At 37.0% G+C, this 18,222-nt stretch overlaps 1 protein-coding gene across 1 annotated transcript; it reads left to right on the top strand.

Annotated features, from left to right (window-relative positions):
• The first annotated feature begins 66 nt into the window (after nt 1-66).
• On the top strand, nt 67-16,410 carry LOC102805616 (ER membrane protein complex subunit 4-like). Its single transcript, XM_085500537.1, has 5 exons — nt 67-139; nt 1,080-1,206; nt 12,076-12,229; nt 13,970-14,130; nt 16,058-16,410. The coding sequence occupies exons 1-5, from the start codon at nt 75-77 to the stop codon at nt 16,091-16,093; spliced, it is 543 nt and encodes a 180-aa protein (XP_085356663.1). The 5' UTR covers nt 67-74; the 3' UTR covers nt 16,094-16,410.
• The last annotated feature ends 1,812 nt before the right edge of the window (nt 16,411-18,222 follow it).

Genomic DNA, 18,222 nt, shown 5'->3' with positions numbered 1-18,222 from the left:
ATTCGTTTGTTTTTCATAGAATGTAAATTAAATTAACCACCCCTTACCGTAAAATGGACCATTCCATATCCAACATGGCGTTCAGTGGAGTTGTTTCTCGTGGTCGCCGTCACAAATGGACAATAGATTTCACAAGCAGGTATGTAATGTTGTATCTCCCGATGATGCAAATCATTTGTATTGAACAACATTCAAAACAACCTGATCGACGATAACAGTTGTTTGTTTGTTTGTTGGCTGTACTGGATATAATTTGTGATGTATGTATTGTTCGATACACAGGCGGCCTTCGTATTTATTATGTGTTGAGATATTAATGGGGGGGGGGGGAGCAAGGTGTGGACAGCTGGTACAGGTTACAAGAAATAAAATGAAAGTTCTATTTACAGTAAAAAATAGGTTTTTACACTTTACAGATAAAGCAAATTCCCAATCGCGTTTTTATACATTCATTCTTACAAAAAAAAAAAGATCTTAATACAAATTACGGACGAATAAACAGATTGTGTGGTGATTGATTTGAGTGTTCATAAGACCATGGAGGTAATAAGAATTCTTATTACCTCCATGATAAGACTAAACAGAAAGTAGACTGCAGACAGCACATTATGCCGATATGTGTAAACACGTAGCTGCAGTTGTAGCAGTTCCGACTGGTCTATGTTGGATTACGTTACAGTCAAGGAGCTGTAGGTCCATACATGGAGTAAGCGTACAGTTTGCCAGCTCTAAATACTTGGTTGCTGTCCATTGATGTTATTTCTATGCAATCATTCCAAGCTGTTAAGGGATGCAACAATATTGATTTTACCAATCACCGATTTCAACTTTTAACCGATATATTTGGGTGTAAAGTCTCTGTAGTACTAGTTTGCATGGTACATGTGAATGGGATCTTTGCTGTATTCACATAATGTGCCTTCATGCATAATCTTGAAGTTGTTTTCACATTTAAATAGTGGGAAAATAAATTACATACATGTACAACTATAGGCCAACCACAATGTTTATGACCAAATCTTTATTCATGCATAATTGAATTATTTTCACAAATCTGTTGCTATGGTTATGTTCTTCAGATCTCGTGGAGACAAGCAGTTACTACAACAAAGCCAGACTGAGCAATTGCCAGCCCCGTTTGGCTATTCTGACAGACAATTACAAGATATCAGTACGCAGGATGGTGACCAATCATTGGTGGTAAAAGTGAGTGGAAATCACTGCTTCATGCTTTGTAGCGAAAATCACAAATAAGTTTTAGACGGGTAGATTTTTTTGCTCTATGTTTAGAGTGTGAAATTTCAACACACAATGGCACAAGTTGTCAGTCCATGTCTGTTTTATTCAAGGTTCTGTGACGTATTTCCTAGTATGCAAAAATTTATCAAAATCCTAGATCTAAGTATTATTTGCATATGTGTAGAATTTATTATTAGGATGCTACAGCCTTAAATAAAGATACTGGATGAGTAGCTAGTTTCACTTTTATTACCTTGACCGTGTTGTGTTAGCTATTTATAGCCTCGGGGTGCTTCGGGTTAACTCGGGGTACTTCGTGGAGATATGCAGACGACGTTGTAACATTTGTTAGTTACCAATAATAAATCTGGATATTCACCATTATCCTGGAAGTGATCTGAGTTACTGTAGAATACTTTATTTTCGCTTGGAATTTATTTTCGCTATTTTCGCTGAAGGGATGATTCCGTGAAAATAAAATCCAGCGAATATACATTTTTTCCTATATTTTACATTAATCTCATCAAAAATCAGTGAAAATAAATTCCAAGCAAAATGCCCAAAAAGCCTTTTCAGCGAAAATTAATTCCAGCGAAAATAAAGTATTCTACAGTATTTGATAACACTACATGGTGTCAGAAGTCAACGTTCCCACGAGACCCCGCCTTGGATGAAATTATTTGCTGTCAAAGAATAATTCATCGTTGGAAAATTACTCGACTGTCCTGGACGAAAGTGACGTCCATCATCTGGCGGTAAAGTTGCTAGTGTTATTATATTTATATATTACGTGACTTGCTACTTTCTGAAGCTAAACGCAGCAACTGGGAAGCGATCTAATCATATATCAAGTATCCTAGTCACAATTATTCAGTGATTATTCATAATATTACTTGCGAGAAGCCAGCGGACAATCTCAATTCGTGAGGTCAATGAACTCTGACCCGTGTACGCTCGACTAGAGAAATCACCCACCGAAGTTAGTTTTGAGGTGATAGTGTGATCGAATATGGCTACCCAGTTTCAAATAACCCCTCCAGAACAGTTTTCATTCAAAGGGGAAAATTGGGAAGCATGGATGAAGAGATTCGAGCGTTTCCGCTCTGCTAGTGGCCTTGGTGATAAACAGCAATCCGTACAAATAGACACACTGATCTACTGTATGGGGAACCGTGCAGAGGAAATTTTCAACAGTTTTGAATTTCCTCCAGCCCCTGAACCACAAGAAGGAGAACAGGCAGTAGCTTGGCCAAAATACTCTTCAGTGAAAGAAAAATTCAATGATCACTTCATAGCCAGAAGAAACATAATCTATGAACGGTCCAAATTTAATAAAAGGAAACAAAGAGAAGGCGAGACAGTAGATGAATTTATTACCGGCTTATACCATTTAGCAGAACATTGCAATTATGGTAATCTGAAAGAGGAATTGATCAGAGACCGTATTGTAGTTGGAATTCGTGACAAGAAACTCCAAAGAAAGCTGCAACTGGACAGTGATTTAACCCTAGAAAAGGCCAAGACTTCAGCAAGGCTGAGTGAACAAGTTGAGAAAGAACATGAACAAATGACTAAAGAAGATGATGACTCAAAGCAAGACAAAGCGGATATTGATGAAGTCTCCTACAAATATCAGAAAAAGTACAGATCAAAGTACAAACCATCTAAGAACACAAAACAGAGGTGTTTTAGGTGTGGAAATGGACCACATCATTTCAAGTATTGTCCAGCTAAGTCCAGTTTATGTAATAAGTGTGGCATAGTAGGCCATTGGGCAAAATTCTGTATCTCTAAGTCTGAAGGCAAACCAATGAAAGTTAAGTCACATGTTCAACATGTTACAAATGGAACTGATCACCTAGGCAGTACATCTAGTGATTCTAATTCAGATTCCTCAGAGACTGAGGCCTCGGCTAATATAAGTTATGCATTCTTAGGTAATGTTACTGCTAATGGGCAATCAGACTCCATTTGGAATATAGCACTGGATGTCAATAAGTGCAAGGTTAATTTTGCTATAGATACAGGTGCTGATGTTACTATTTTACCAGAAAGTGTGTACTCAAGTTTAGACCTTGGAGTTAAACTTAGTAAACCAGATAGATTCTTATTTGGTGCTAATAAGTCAAAGTTAGATTGTGTAGGGAAATTTACGGCTAGATTGAACGCCAATAATACTAAGTCAAATCAAACCGTGTATGTTGTCAAAGAGTGTCAGAAAGCTTTACTAGGCAAGCCTGCTATCCAGGCACTCGATGTAGTGAGAATCATCAATAATGTACAGGTTGAAAACCGACACCCACAGTTGTTTTCTGGGTTAGGGGTGATGAAGGGTGAATATGACATAAAGGTTGACAAGGAATTTATTCCATATGCTGTCAATGCACCCAGAAAGGTATCATCAGTTCCTCTATATAGATTGATAAAACAGAAATTACAAAAGTTAGAACAGGATGATGTAATTTTCAAAGTCAGTGAACCCACTGAATGTTGTGCCCCTATGGTACCAGTACCCAAGAAAGATAAGAATGGAAATATAGTAGATGTTAGAATTTGTGTAGATTACACAAAATTAAATAAGTATGTGAAAACTGAGAAGTATATGATCCCCAGTGTTAATGAAGTACTGAGTAGGCTCCCTGGTGCTAAAGTTTTCAGTAAACTGGATGCTAATTCTTGGTTCCACCAAATACCATTAACCCAGCCATCACAGCTTCTCACCACATTTATCACTCCATTTGGCAGATATGCATATCGTAGAATGCCATTTGGGATTACTTCAGCTCCTGAGCATGCGCAAAAGCGAATGTGTCAAATTTTAGATGACCTTGAGGGAGTGGAGGTCTTTATTGATGATATTTTGATTCACGGGCCAAACCAAGCTGTACATGATTCTAGGCTTGAGGAGGTGCTGGCACGATTAGAGGAAGCGGGCATGTCTCTAAACAAAACTAAGTGTGAAATTAGTCGTCGTATGGTTCATTTTGTCGGACATATTGTATCAGAAAATGGCATCGAACCAGACTCTGAAAAATTCAAAGCATTAACTGATATGCCATCTCCAGAAAATATTCACGATGTACGCAGATTCCTGGGCATGGTGAACCAATTTAGCAAATTCTCCCCAAAGTTGTCAGATCTCACCCATCCAATTAGAGAGCTATTACAAAAGGACACCTTATGGTCTTGGGATGCTAACCATGAAAGGGCATTTAATGAAATTAAAGTAGTGTGCGTAAATAGCCCATGCCTTGCTCTGTATGATCCTAAATTGGAAACAAAAGTTGCCAGTGATGCTTCAAAAATTGGTTTAGGTGCTTGTTTGTTTCAAAAGCAAATTAACGGGGAGTGGAAGTTAGTTTTCTGTGCATCAAGATCAGTTTCAAAAACTGAACAAAATTATGCCCCTATAGAAAGGGAGGCACTAGGGGTCACTTGGGCATGCGATACATTTGCAAATTTTCTGATTGGTCTCAAATTCAAAATTGAAACCGACCACAAACCTCTTGTGCCCCTTTTTGGACAAAAAGATTTGAATGAGCTCCCACCTAGAATACAGCGATTTCGAATTAGATTGATGAGATACCATTTTGATATATTTCATGTACCAGGCAAAGATCTCATTGTACCAGATGTCTTATCCAGAGCTCCCTGTGCCATTAAACCAGATAAAGAAAGTAAACAATTGCGTAGAGAAGTTAAATCATATGCTTCTAATGTTGTAAGTCAACTTCCAGTCACATCCTCTTATTTATCAGCCATATCGCAAGAACAGCATAGTGATGCAGTGTGTTGTAAATTGATTGAGTTCTGTAAATATGGGTGGCCAGATAGACAATTGCTATCAGGCACTCTAAAAGCATACTATCCATTTCGAGCAGAAATTAGTTATGTTGATAAAATCTTGATGAGAGGATCTAGGATTATTATTCCTAGCTCAAAAAGATTAGATGTTTTAGATATGTTACATGAAGGTCACCAGGGGATTGTTAAATGTAGAGAGCGGCCAAGTGTTCTGTATGGTGGCCAGGTCTTAGTGGTCAAATTGCCGATTTAGTATATAAATGCAAAACTTGCATACATCACAGCCCAGACGTGATAGAACCCATGATTCCCTCAGACTTCCCTGAACGGCCATGGCAGAAAGTGGCTGCAGATTTGTATTTCTTAAAGAACACCACATATCTCCTGGTTGTGGATTATTACTCAAGATTTGTAGAAGTTGCTAAATTAGAGGACACATCAAAAAGTAGTGACATAATAGTTCATTTACAATCTATGTTTGCCCGACACGGGATACCCGATGAATTGAGATCAGATAATGGACCCCAGTTCTCAAGTTGGGAATATAAAACCTTTGCTGAGAAATATGGGTTCATGATTGTGACCAGTAGTCCAATATATAGCCAGTCAAATGGAGAGATTGAACGGGCTGTCAGGACTGTTAAGCAGCTTATAAAAAAATCAGCGGATCCATACTTGGCATTAATGGCATACCGGGCAACCCCATTAGCCAATGGATATAGTCCAGCTGAGTTGCTATTTGCTCGTCGTATTCGGACGACAGTCCCAATTCTACCATCACAGTTAAAACCCAAACTGCTGGATATAGAAAATCTTAACAAGTTTGAGAGGGATTATCGTGCGAAAGCTAAATTGAACTATGATAGGTCACATCGCGTCAAGGAAATGCCTGAACTTAAACCAGGAGCAAAAGTTCTGGTTAAGGACATGCAGTCCCATGGCGAGGTTGTGCATAAATTGCGTGAACCTAGGTCTTATGAAGTAGCTATGCCCCACAGGGTGATTCGTAGAAATAAGAAGTATTTAGCTCCATGTGGTCATGAGGATGACCTCCCACCACAAATTGAGGTAAATGGAAAATCTGAAACCACAGTTCAGGGAGCACCATTGACCATGGGGACTGAAAAGCAAAATGTGGTACACAGACCCCAGCCTGAATCATCTACTCTGCAAGAATCAAACTTTACTGAATATAGAACCAGATCAGGCAGAGTCATTAAACCTCCCAAGAGATTAGATTTGTAATTCTTTTGACTTGCAATTACTGTATTTCTTCAGATAGTTTGGATTTTTGCCAGCCTTATTGGCATTAATGTGTTGTATTTTTGAAGTTGTTCGCATTGTACTGAAATTGTACTTTATGGTGAGTTTGACTTGTAAGGGGGATGTTGTGTTAGCTATTTATAGCCTCGGGGTGCTTCGGGTTAACTCGGGGTACTTCGTGGAGATACGCAGACGACGTTGTAACATTTGTTAGTTACCGATAATAAATCTGGATATTCACCATTATCCTGGAAGTGATCTGAGTTATTTGATAACACTACAGACCGTACCATCAAATTTTGTCCGGCATTGTCGTTGTTGTCGTCGTTAATAATTGTTATTGTGTGCACAATAATTTTACTAATTCTATTCCAAACTTCATCAAACTTGGTCACCTTATTCATCAGTATAAAGTCTTCCCTGAGTTTGAACAACGGATGTCCTGTATGAAAATATCATGCACAAATTGAGAAAATCTGATAAAATATTTTGACTGTTTCTACTTGACTGATCACTGTATGTGTTCAATGAAGCAAATCATTTATCTTTTATCCTTGGTAATGTATCCCCCAAATCCCATGGGAATACTATACTGGGTTTCAAAACCAACTTAGGAGAGATTTTTTGCATAGTCTGATGCACATTTGCAAACCTACCAATAAAATCTTTACAGAAAACAAGATGTTAGAAAATCAATATAAGCACTCCTATGAACTGGGTGCCAAACAAGATCTGAAGCAAATAGAAAAATCTGTTTAGTCCAAAGTTATCAAATCAAAAACAATATATAAAAAATACATAAAAAGCAAAACGTTGCATCTACATTTTGAAAATAAAAATGTACTAAAATATATGTATTCTGTATTTGACAAACAGTTCATTCAACAACAAAAAAATTCACAGGAATTTGTTCCAGCTATTAGAACAGAATGATAGAGCTTTTATAATAGTAATTTAAAAACACACTTCAAAAACAAAGATTGCAGTGTTTGAAGATGTAGATTCTCAGGAGGCAACTGTACTGTTGACTTCTCTCTCCACTTGACACCAACTAACTATTTAAGGTAGAGATGCAGTTTATTTGACTTGCTTTTTAATTGAGTAATTAGACAATGAAGATGGTATTATATATCCAACATGTTATATATTTTCTGAAAGCTTATTATACAAACTTTGTAAAACTTGTCTTTATTTTAAATATCCAGAATGCGTTTTTGATTTTGGGTCAAAAATATGCTTTTTTGGACAAAAGTGGTTTAAAAAAAATTAGCTTAAAAACTTCAAGTCCGTTTGTGGGTAAAATTACATCACTGGATACCTTGGTATACTACTAATTCAAATGCGTCCACTCATCTCTCTAACGGCTTTCAAAGTCGCACAGCATGACCTCAAAGTTCACTCTTTTCTATTTTTGCATAATTTATATATCCATGTTAATTGCGGACTTGTTATTTTTGTTCCACTCGCCGTAATAAACTGCCCGGACGCATTTTGAAGGGGGAACACCTTGTCAATAATGTGTGAAAAATTCGAGGCAAATGGCCAAAGCGTCTATCAGCTATTTTAATTTAAAACCCAAGAATTCTCCAAAAATAGAAGACCAGAAAAAGGCTTATTTGCATATTTGCGCGTTAAACCGGGAATTACTGCTTTGTCATACTTTCTAGACTATTGAAAATGAAAGTTAACGTATAGACATAGACATTTTATGTAAAATCGTTGGACCAGAACAACTACTCTTGAATATATAAATCAGAAACACGTCATTCATACCAGTGTTTTGATGGGGTCGGTAAAAACACGTGGCAATGCCCAGTAAATATGGCGTTATCTCATGAATAATTAAACAGGGGGCGGTCCTAGGAAGGTGACCTTTTATCACGATCAAAACATCATGGCTTCTCTTCGATGTATTTTTAATAAAAAGTCTACGAGTATTTCAGAGCCTACGGTTTACCGTGAAGAGTACAAAGTGGGATATTAAATTATTTATGCTTGATGATTTTTATGTAGTATTGAGAACCAATTCCAGGAAGCGAACGCACAATAATGAATAATCGCGTAATCCTAGAATCGAAACTCGAGGCACAGAAGTTTTGTTCATCGTTTCCATTCCCATTTTTCCCACTGCAACATATTTGTTAAAAGAAATATTTGAATTCTGTTCGTTTTTTAAGGAGGCATTTATATATTTTTTTCCGATTTTGGCAACGCCTTATTCAGGGATTTTCTAAGACAGTCGCAGACAATCAGCGCACGGATGTACGTACAAAACATGCTGTTGTACTACCGGCGACGGTCGCCTGCAAGAAGAGAGCTCCAGCTCCTAAAAGTTTTAAAATTTCGACCGGTTTTAAATAATTAATGTTGGAAATCTGACATGTTTTAAGAGTGCAAAATTAAGTGCATTTTCGAGCGGTCGGATTTTTCTGAATAGAAATCGGCAAATGAAAAAAATAGGAGTGCTAAACAGTGTGTTCGTTAGTTTAAAAAAAAATGGAATGTCCGTCAAATTGACGTAAACTTCCCCATTTTTCACGGAAAAGCAAAGGTCGTGGCCGAGTTGCAGGCTAAAAAACTCAAAAATCAAAACAAAATGATCAATCAGTAAGTATTATGACAAGGAAAACAAAACATCAGACGTGGAGAAGCGAACAGCGCGTCAAAAGAGTTGTTACCGAAATGTATCAAGTTACCTCTCTGTGATTTATTTTTCATTGAAATTATTTGGTTGTTTTCAATTAATTTTAGCGTACCTCTGCAATTTATTTTAGCATTGTCAGTTGTTTGCTTCATTGAATTAAACGGAGTTCGTCCGGTTGCAAACAAAGCTGTCTCGCACCACCTAGCAAAACTTGCGAATGATCGAAGTACAGGTACCCATTGGACAAAAGATACACAAAAGTTTGTATCTCCCCGACCCTGTGCAATATATCCGGTTAGAATCAAAGCTCACGTGCCCCTTATTTGAGGGACCAGATTCTGCCGTAAATTCGGGATGGGATTTAAAAAATAAATAAAATGGGACTTTTAAGGTGTATTTTGACGTCATTTTCTAAGTTTTACCGTAGTCATTGACGCCTATTCAAGAGTATGATGTATATTGTGACTAGCGTGAATGGGTAAGCTTCGTTTCGACAATGAGCAGTTATCACTGTAAACAATGTTAAATTATTCTTCACATGCTCAGTTTATTTTTTGAGAACAATTATTTAAAAATAAAATCTCTCAGTCAATCAGAAACTCGGATTCATGCCTTCAAGGAAAGTCATGTTTGGACGCTCACATCGATTTTGTTTTTCGTTCGGTGGGCTGATGCCTTCAGTGTAGCTTTTGCCTCTTCCGACATAGAAATCATCTGAATCTTCTTTCTACCTCTCTTTCTTTTCACACCACACATAATGTAATGATAAAAATTAGGAAAAAACGCTGAGGAAATATAATGTTTGGTTTGCTAGCGAGCGAGAACTGATTTAAGATTAATTGCACATGCGCGTAATTGAATGAACTATGACCCGTACAATCTCGATTTGCATATTGTCAATCAAAGGTCCTGTTATTTGGTTACTCATGCAAATTAGACAATTGGACATAAACATTGCCACGTGCGAGTGTTTTTTATTTTAAACCAGAAAATAAACAGCAATTTTAACGGTGTTCCAATAAGAATTCATTGGTCAAATTTTCACAGAATGTTCTTTAGATAAAAATCTATATAAAAAACGAAAAAAACTATTTTTGATTGAAATTCACAAATAAACTGCATCTCTACCTTAAGTTGATTTGCATACAAAGCAGAGCTTGAAACATGATAGCTATTCATAAAGGGTGTTTTTTTCACTTTTCATATAATACAGTAGTCACACAATGAATATACCGTATTACCCCGGGCACGCGCCCCTCCCTGGGCAAGCGCCCACCCCCCTGTTTTCACAAAAGTTACATGTTGGGGACATCCTCGGTTAAACGCCCAGGGTGATTTTTAGCCAAGAATTAGGTCAACAATAAAGTTGTATTTGTCAAAAACGAACGCGTCTGATTTATTCAAATAGTGTGTTTGTTACGGTAGTTCTCTTTTTGGAGTGTGTGGTGGCCCTGAAAAGGGCCGTTTTGTTTGTGTTTTACGTAAAAACTCATTGGAAGAGCATCGCCAGGCGATGGACGCGGGGCTCTTTGGCAACGACCAAAAACGTATCCATGTCCAGCCATTGGTTGACCACGTAGAGGTCAAAATACGCATTCTATTTTTACACGTTAAGTTTGGCTCTTCCGTTTCACCCTCTTCCGGAATGTTCTACTTTCGCAGCCTAATCGCAGGTTTTTCGAAAAACACAAGAATTAGTGGAAATGTTTTTATTTGGGGCGGATTATTGATAGAGGATAATGTCTTTATTACAAAAATGCTGAAAAATCGTGAGTTTTTGCCTTAGTTACTTTTTTATCGGCGAAAAATTGCAAACTCGGCAAATTTGGTTGCACAACTTCCCTCTATCATATACACCCAGCGACACCGATGCCAGCTGACTGTGAACGGGAGCTAGCACTTTTGAGACATTGCTACTTTCTTTCCATCCCTCATCACAGCTATGGCATTACGGTCATGTGGATTATTTTTCTGTCGTTGAAGAAAAACACATTTTGCCGACCTCAAGTCCATTATGATAACCATAATGAGGCATGCCGACGATGGGAACTTGTTGCATCATAATTTTGTCTTGTGTGTGGGTGCGTGAATAAATCATGTTAATGAGGTCGACCAGAGTTTATTTTCAGTCTGTTTTTTATGTATCGCCATTTGGATATGTCAGTAATAAAAGGTTTATTTGTTTCATAACCCTGTCTGCTATTCTTCAGTAATTACGATGCGATGTATCAATACGTGCGTGAACAAAATTATGCTAATGAGGTCATCGCCTTCTTGGATTACAAGCGGTAGTTTTTCCCCGGCCGTTTCGACTTGCACTGATCACGGTTACTAAAAATGTAACCGTGCATTGATTACAATATTTACCATAGTTTGTAGTCAATTTCAGTGAGTAATACAACTTCATTCGCTGACATAAAACAAGTTTTATTCTTGAAATTCGACCCTGTGTCTTGGTGTTCCCACAGATCTTGACCGAGTGCTCACGTTTATTGAAACCTCGCATAAATCAAGAAATAAGTACGTGTACAAAGTGTACGAAAGCATTCCTTTATTTGACCTTATCATACGATCACAAAAACAACTTTTTAAAATCTTTTTTGGGGTGGTCCTCGGGTAAGCGCCCACCCCCAATTTTTCCCGATTTTGTACGTTCAGGCCCCTGGGCGCGTGCCCGGGGTAATACGGTAATAAGGCAGTTCATATTTGTCTCAGTGAATCATTAATTTTTGACAGACACCTGTACAAAATACTTGGACAAAAGCCAGCTAAGTTTTTCTGTTATCTTGCATGTTTTATGAATCTATTCACGTCTAAATGCAGCACTTTTTTTCTGCGATGAGGCATTTGTTTTTATACTAAAATATCTGAATTACTTTGAATAAAACTGGAAATTATGTCCCTTAAAATAATTAAACAAATTAGGCACCAGTGTTTTTGTAAGATATTTACATCTCTTAAAGACATTCGATAGACTGATTCCCCACTGTTTGTTCAACCCCAAAACTTGTTTGTATTCAAAATTAATTATGACAATGCATATTTATATTGAAACAAACTATGATAATGTTATATAACAAAGGAGAAGGTCACCAGAGTTCAATTATGTTTTTTCTTCTATACAGAAATCTTGGGATGTAGCTTTAGGTCCTCTTAAACAGTTACCCATGAATCTGTTCATTATGTGGATGGCTGGTAATTCTATATCTATATTTCCAATAATGATGGTGGGTATGATGTTGTGGAGACCTGTGCAGGCATTGCTTTCAATCCAAAATAGTAAGTCACTTCTTCATAACATTGAAAAGTACAATAACACAATGCCAATCACTCATACACAAACATATGCACATGTTTCTATACAGTGTTCTCCACAAGGGGTTTTAGGTGGGCGGCCCGCCCATCAAGTTTTACGGCCGCCTAGTAACTCTCAACACCCGCCCACCAACGTACATCCAGCTGAAATTATTTGTAAAAAGCTTGCATTGTTCTTCCCAAGCCTAAACAAAAGAGTAGTTGCCCAACCCTTTATTTTGCTATTGTTTCAAGAGTCCAAACATAAACAATGACCACTGGAAGTCTGCAAGCAGTTATCAAGTGTATTCATGGCAATGTGTCAATCGCCTGAATTCATTGTCATCGACATTGTTGCCACTTATTACTCACGATACGCAACTACAGTGGTTTCAATTTACAGCTGTATTTTTAATAATCGTCTTCCAATCACGAAAGAAAGAATTAAATACGAACGAAATGTATATGCACAGAAAATAAACAAGTATATTAGCATATTGCATGTAAACTCGAACAAAAATTAAAATTCTAGCCGTATTTACAACGTTCGCTCGATTTTCATCGTGAAAACAGCATGGAGAAGGCAAACTGGTGACCTTTTGGCCTACCCCATTCAACGACCGTCGGTGACCCACCGGTGTTGGCGCTGTAACGATTTAGTATCTAAGTTGCATAGCGGAGCATTTGTCAACAACCAATCACAAGACTGGTTACGAGCAGTTGAGCAAGGCTAACCGAGTCGTGACCTCGATGTGGTTCGTAACCAGTCTTGTGATTGGTTGTTGACAAATGCTGAACAGGCCACGCCTGGATCGGGTTCGAAATGGCCGACTGGCGGCCATTTTGTTTTAAAGAATTCAGTTCTGGATCCGTATCTGAGACATGCTTGGATTGATCGAGTTCAAACTTCACACACACAAGGTACATCATGTCACAAATATGTATGTGCATTTGTTTCATGATCTCATTAACGATAGTCAAATGGCGGCCGCTTTAAGGCCGAAAATGCATTGAAATCGCACATTTTCACCATTCCGGACCCGTATCTCAGTTATGCATGGATGGATTTTGTTCAAATTTGGTACATACATTAAACATAATAGGACCTTGATGCACGTCTTTTTTTTTTTTCGGATCAAGTTCGAAATGGCCGACTGGCGGCCATTTTGTTAAAGAATTCAGTTCTGGATCCGTATCCAAGACATGTCTGGATTGATCAAGTTCAAACTTCACACACACATGGTACATCATGTCACAAATAGATATGTGCATTTGTTTCATGATCTGCTTAACAATAGCGGAATGATGGCCATTTTAAGGCCGAAAATGCATCAAAATCACGTATTTTCACAATTCCAGAACCGGATCTCAGTCATGCATGGATGGATTTTGTTCAGATTTAGCACAATGTGTTGTACATATGCAGGTGCATTTCGGTCATGATCTGCTTTGAATGTATATGTCACTCAAATATGAACGGAACGGGGACGGGTCATTGACAATGACTTGTTTCTATTAGAAGAGCATATAAGTGTACGTAAGTAAGAAAATGTATTAGTTGATGCTGGATAAAACAAAACTGAGTTACTGGCAAAGTTTGAATGGAATTTACAACATGTGCTTGCCATGTATAGAAGCCTCAGCAAGCATCACTATGTGCTTGCCATGTACATTGTATATAACTGTTTCAAGTGCTACAAAAAACTTTAAATTCATCTTTTTCAGCTTTCAAATTACTTGAAGACAGTCCGCAATCACTGGTTCAAAAGTTTGTCTATTTCCTTGGCAATATTGGCGGTGTTGGGTTAGCAGCATATAAATGTTCTTCAATGGGATTATTACCAACACATGCTTCTGACTGGATATCCTTTTTAGAACCACAAGAGGTAAGAATAGAAAACAACCAATTAGACCAGTAATCCAGTAAACAATGGCTACAGTGTTTACCAGTACCGTAGTTGTCAGAGTATAAACCCCTCAGAGAAAATGGCAAAATGACGAACAATTGGAGGGGGGGGGCTTATAAACGGATAAAAGTTAAAACTTCTCCCGAGTAGCATGGTCCAAGTTAACTTGAGGTTTGGTCGTTACGCCCCGGGGTCACTAATCACTCTTGGGTGCGTTTACTAAGTGGAACAGCATTCCACCCTGCGTTTCGCATGAATATTGGTCTGTACGTTTTGGGGTAATGAAAATATATTCTAAACGAAGTTTCAAATAAAAACTAACACAACTGCATTGCGTAGCAGCAAATGATCACGGTTGCGCAATCCGGTCATGCTGCGTTTCACAATTGTTGATTATTACTCAGTAGTGATTATAATAATGTGCAAAATAAATAAATTTGTTGAATTGTTGTGAAATGCAAATAAAATTAAACTTAGTTTCATCGTAAGCAAATGATTCCGGTCACATACAGTACAGTTCTCACGAAAGCTTTGGCTTTTGTGGCATCATTGTCGCCTACGCATGGCTTCATTGTATTTGTCTGTGTTTCGTTTAGTTTTAGCCAAGTCCAATCCCATGCCCGGACTACTAATACATGCAAAACACACGTACGTTGCCTGGTGCGTTGGTGTTGTTGCCTGCCATCTTGATACAAAGTTCCAAAACAAGTGCGTACATTTCTAACTATGATTGGATGGTTGTGGTGGCGTCTGTCTGGTAAAATTTTACATCTAGTTTTCAAAATTAAGTCATGATCAGTGACCTGAGCTCGATCTATACGTACTTTAAAAGTATTCTCACAAAAAATATTTTCCAATAAAAACGAGCCACATGCCCTGTAAAAAATCGAATAGCACTTGATATGCAGAAATAATTTATTGGGCTTCAGAAAAAAACGTGTCTATTTAGTTGTAGCCATAAATAATTGGTGACCAGTCGATGAACAATTTGAAACTCATGATACACAGGGTCCTTCGATACTGAATATCATCGACCCCAATCTGGTTTACCTTATTTCCCAACTTGCAAAACTGATTTGTATCTCAGTCCAGTTTTTTCTTCTTTTTTTGAACTGAGGTCAAATCCCAGCCGTTTGTCAAAATATACCGATGTTTTTCAGTGAATAATTGTGAAGCCTGTCACAGCACAACAAACTATGTGAATCAACGCCAGAGATTGGATGGTACGACGACCTTTAAATTAGCATCAAATATGCTTTGTTACAACATCAATGATTGGCTGAGAGTCACCTGATTGGAGCACGACCTAGGTCACAGAACCATATTTGTCCGTATTATCAATGGGACTTTGTGAGAGAACCACACCCACATTTTCAACCATTTTTAGCACGGAAGTTGCCAACAAATGTTGAAAAACTCATGAATTTTATGGATTTGAATAAAATAAAGCTAACGATTGGTAAAACTGGTTAATAATACATCCCCGGATGCTCTTCGAATTTTTTTATTTTATTTCAAGGTGAGAAATAGATAGTTGAAGTTGCATCGATTTCACCGAGACAACTCTACGCTGATAAACTTATAAAGATAAACTGAGCATTAGAAGAACAATCAAATAAATGACTTGTTGTGAAATGCTGTAAATTTGGAGGGGGGCTTATACTCGGGCAGGGGTTTATACTCGGACAACTACGGTACTGTTAATATTTAATGTATTTTTCATGCAAAATTGTTATACTATTTAGACTTTTATACTCATTTTCGTCGTGAAAAGATTGTGCATCCAGCCATTTGTTATTTAATCTTGATTATCACAGTGAACAAGTTTTAATAGCTAAATGTTTTTCTAATGTATTTCAAAATGGAATTTTTATATTAACTTGCTTTTTGTTTTTACTCTTTCTAGAGAGTGGAGTATGCTGGTGGAGGACTTCTCTTATGATATCTATCTGATGGAAATTTTTCCTAATTTATTCCCACTAAGACAAACCCCAAAGAGGATATGAAGTACACCTGATTTCTACCAGAACGCTATCTACTGTATTTGTCTGCAACAGATACAAATGTTCCCATCTTTTGTCTGTAAGAAGTACAACTCCAATATTTCTATGTGATACAAACACGTTTGTTTTGGTGGGATTTTAAGTACACTAAACTGTTATGATTACGAGTTGTTATAACTTGTTTACAGGTCGTCTATATAAATGTATGCACTTCTGATTGAGCCAATACATTAGATTTCTTGACATTGAGATGAAATGATGGTATATATGATTCATTGAATGTACCGGTAACCTCAATTCAAATGTCATTTTATAAGGGAAAGATGATATTGTGGGGATAGATAACGCTGTCAATAGAAAACATCAATGATTGTTTTACTGTGTTTCTGACTTCTTTTGAAGTTCTTAGAAATGACATACTATAGAATACTTGATTTTCGCTTGGGATTTATTTTCATTATTTAGTGAAAATAAAATCCAGCTAATATACCTTTTTTCTATATTTTACATTAAACTTGTCAAAAATCAGTGAAAATAAATTCCATACAAAACACCTAAAAGTCTTTTCAGCGAAAATTAATTCCAGCTAAAATAAAGTATTTTACAGTATCCTATTTGTGTTTAACAATTCTGTGTATGGCATTATTCAAAACTGACAAGTCCCATTTTATAAAGCAAGGCAATCCCATATATGGCATTATCTATTACTGACAATTTTGTACATGGCAGATTTACTCTGGGACTGACAATGCCATACCATTTTCCTCTACAATCATATTTTGTAAATTTTGGAAGCTTTACCCTTTTTATGTACAAGCAAACTAATAAAAGTATTGAAAGATTAGTGCGCATGTATGTTTTTTGTAAATATTGAAAATACTTGTAGTAGTACTATGTGTGTTTACAGATATAAAGTCAGTGTTAATATTCATGGCTTTTTCAAGTTGAAACTTGGCCTACCTCCCCCCGCGAAATACTGTAGAATACTTTATTTTCGCTGAAAGAATGATTTCGTGAAAATAAAATCCAGCGAATATACTTTTTTTTTCTATATTTCACATTAAACTCTTCAAAAATCAGTGAAAATAAATTCCATACAAAACGCCAAAAAAGCCTTTTGAGCGAAAATTAATTCCAGTGAAAATAAAGTATTCCACAGTATTTTGCCAGATGTAGAAACTGGTGGGGAAGCAAATTCAGTTTGTCTAAAGTAAAATTGAGCCTTACTGGTGGGTGTTGTTTACATAAAATTTGAACAAGTAGGGACAGCATTGCATTAAGAAGGCTTGAGCAGAATCGAAGAGTCATTGGGCTCATGCCATCAGGATAATGAAAATGGAACAATTGTATAAGATACAAGGCTTTTGAAAAGAATTCAAAAAGTTTAAATTGGGCGTACATCACATGTACCTTTTCTGTGGTCAGTCATTGCCACCACAGGTGAGTTAATGGTACCTGTACAATGTGAAAGTTGTGACAAACGTTTTAAGCTGTGAAAGCTGTTTTTTTGTGGAGGGGGGGGGATCTAAAATTCAAATTGACCCATCAAGAAATTGTGCCATTGTTAGTTCTAATTAGTATTAATGAGATACTTCAACTTGTGACCAATCAGCAATGGCCTCATTTTGAATATGGAGGCGATTGCAGTTGCCACATCATGTGAAATTTGATTGGAAACTGTTGAACTGTAATGATTTTTTACAAAACAGCTATAGAACAGCTATATGCCTTTCCCTGTATGACATCATCACTAGTTATAATTAATGTGAATGAGTTTAACAATATCAAGCACTCCAATTTGAATAAATGGGTGGTCATATTTGCTATGTCGCCTGAAAAATTGACGCACATTATGAACAATTTAACAGAATATACATAGACAAATTCAAAATAATTTTAAACACGACAGAGCCATCTCTGCTTAGACATGTTATCAGATACTTAAACAATGCTTTTACTAAAAGACTAGCACTAACTAGTAGTTAAGTTGGTATTTATATACATCATATCAAAACAAAAACACTTTATTATTTGCAAACCAAAAAAGAATTGTAACTTCTTTACAGTT

Source organism: Saccoglossus kowalevskii, chromosome 6, assembly GCF_978046115.1.
Source record: "Saccoglossus kowalevskii chromosome 6, keSacKowa6.1, whole genome shotgun sequence".
NCBI lineage: Eukaryota > Metazoa > Hemichordata > Enteropneusta > Harrimaniidae > Saccoglossus > Saccoglossus kowalevskii.
Note: the sequence above shows the minus strand (reverse complement) of the source record. Positions and strands in the feature narration are given on the sequence as shown.

Bases quoted from the DNA above. Each gene is read 5' to 3' on its own strand.
- LOC102805616 (XM_085500537.1), top strand. From the start codon at position 75: ATGGCGTTCAGTGGAGTTGTTTCTCGTGGTCGCCGTCACAAATGGACA. The intron at 1,207-12,075 runs GTGAGTGGAAAT...TCTTCTATACAG, and splicing joins ACCAATCATTGGTGGTAAAA to AAATCTTGGGATGTAGCTTT. The intron at 14,131-16,057 runs GTAAGAATAGAA...TACTCTTTCTAG, and splicing joins CCTTTTTAGAACCACAAGAG to AGAGTGGAGTATGCTGGTGG.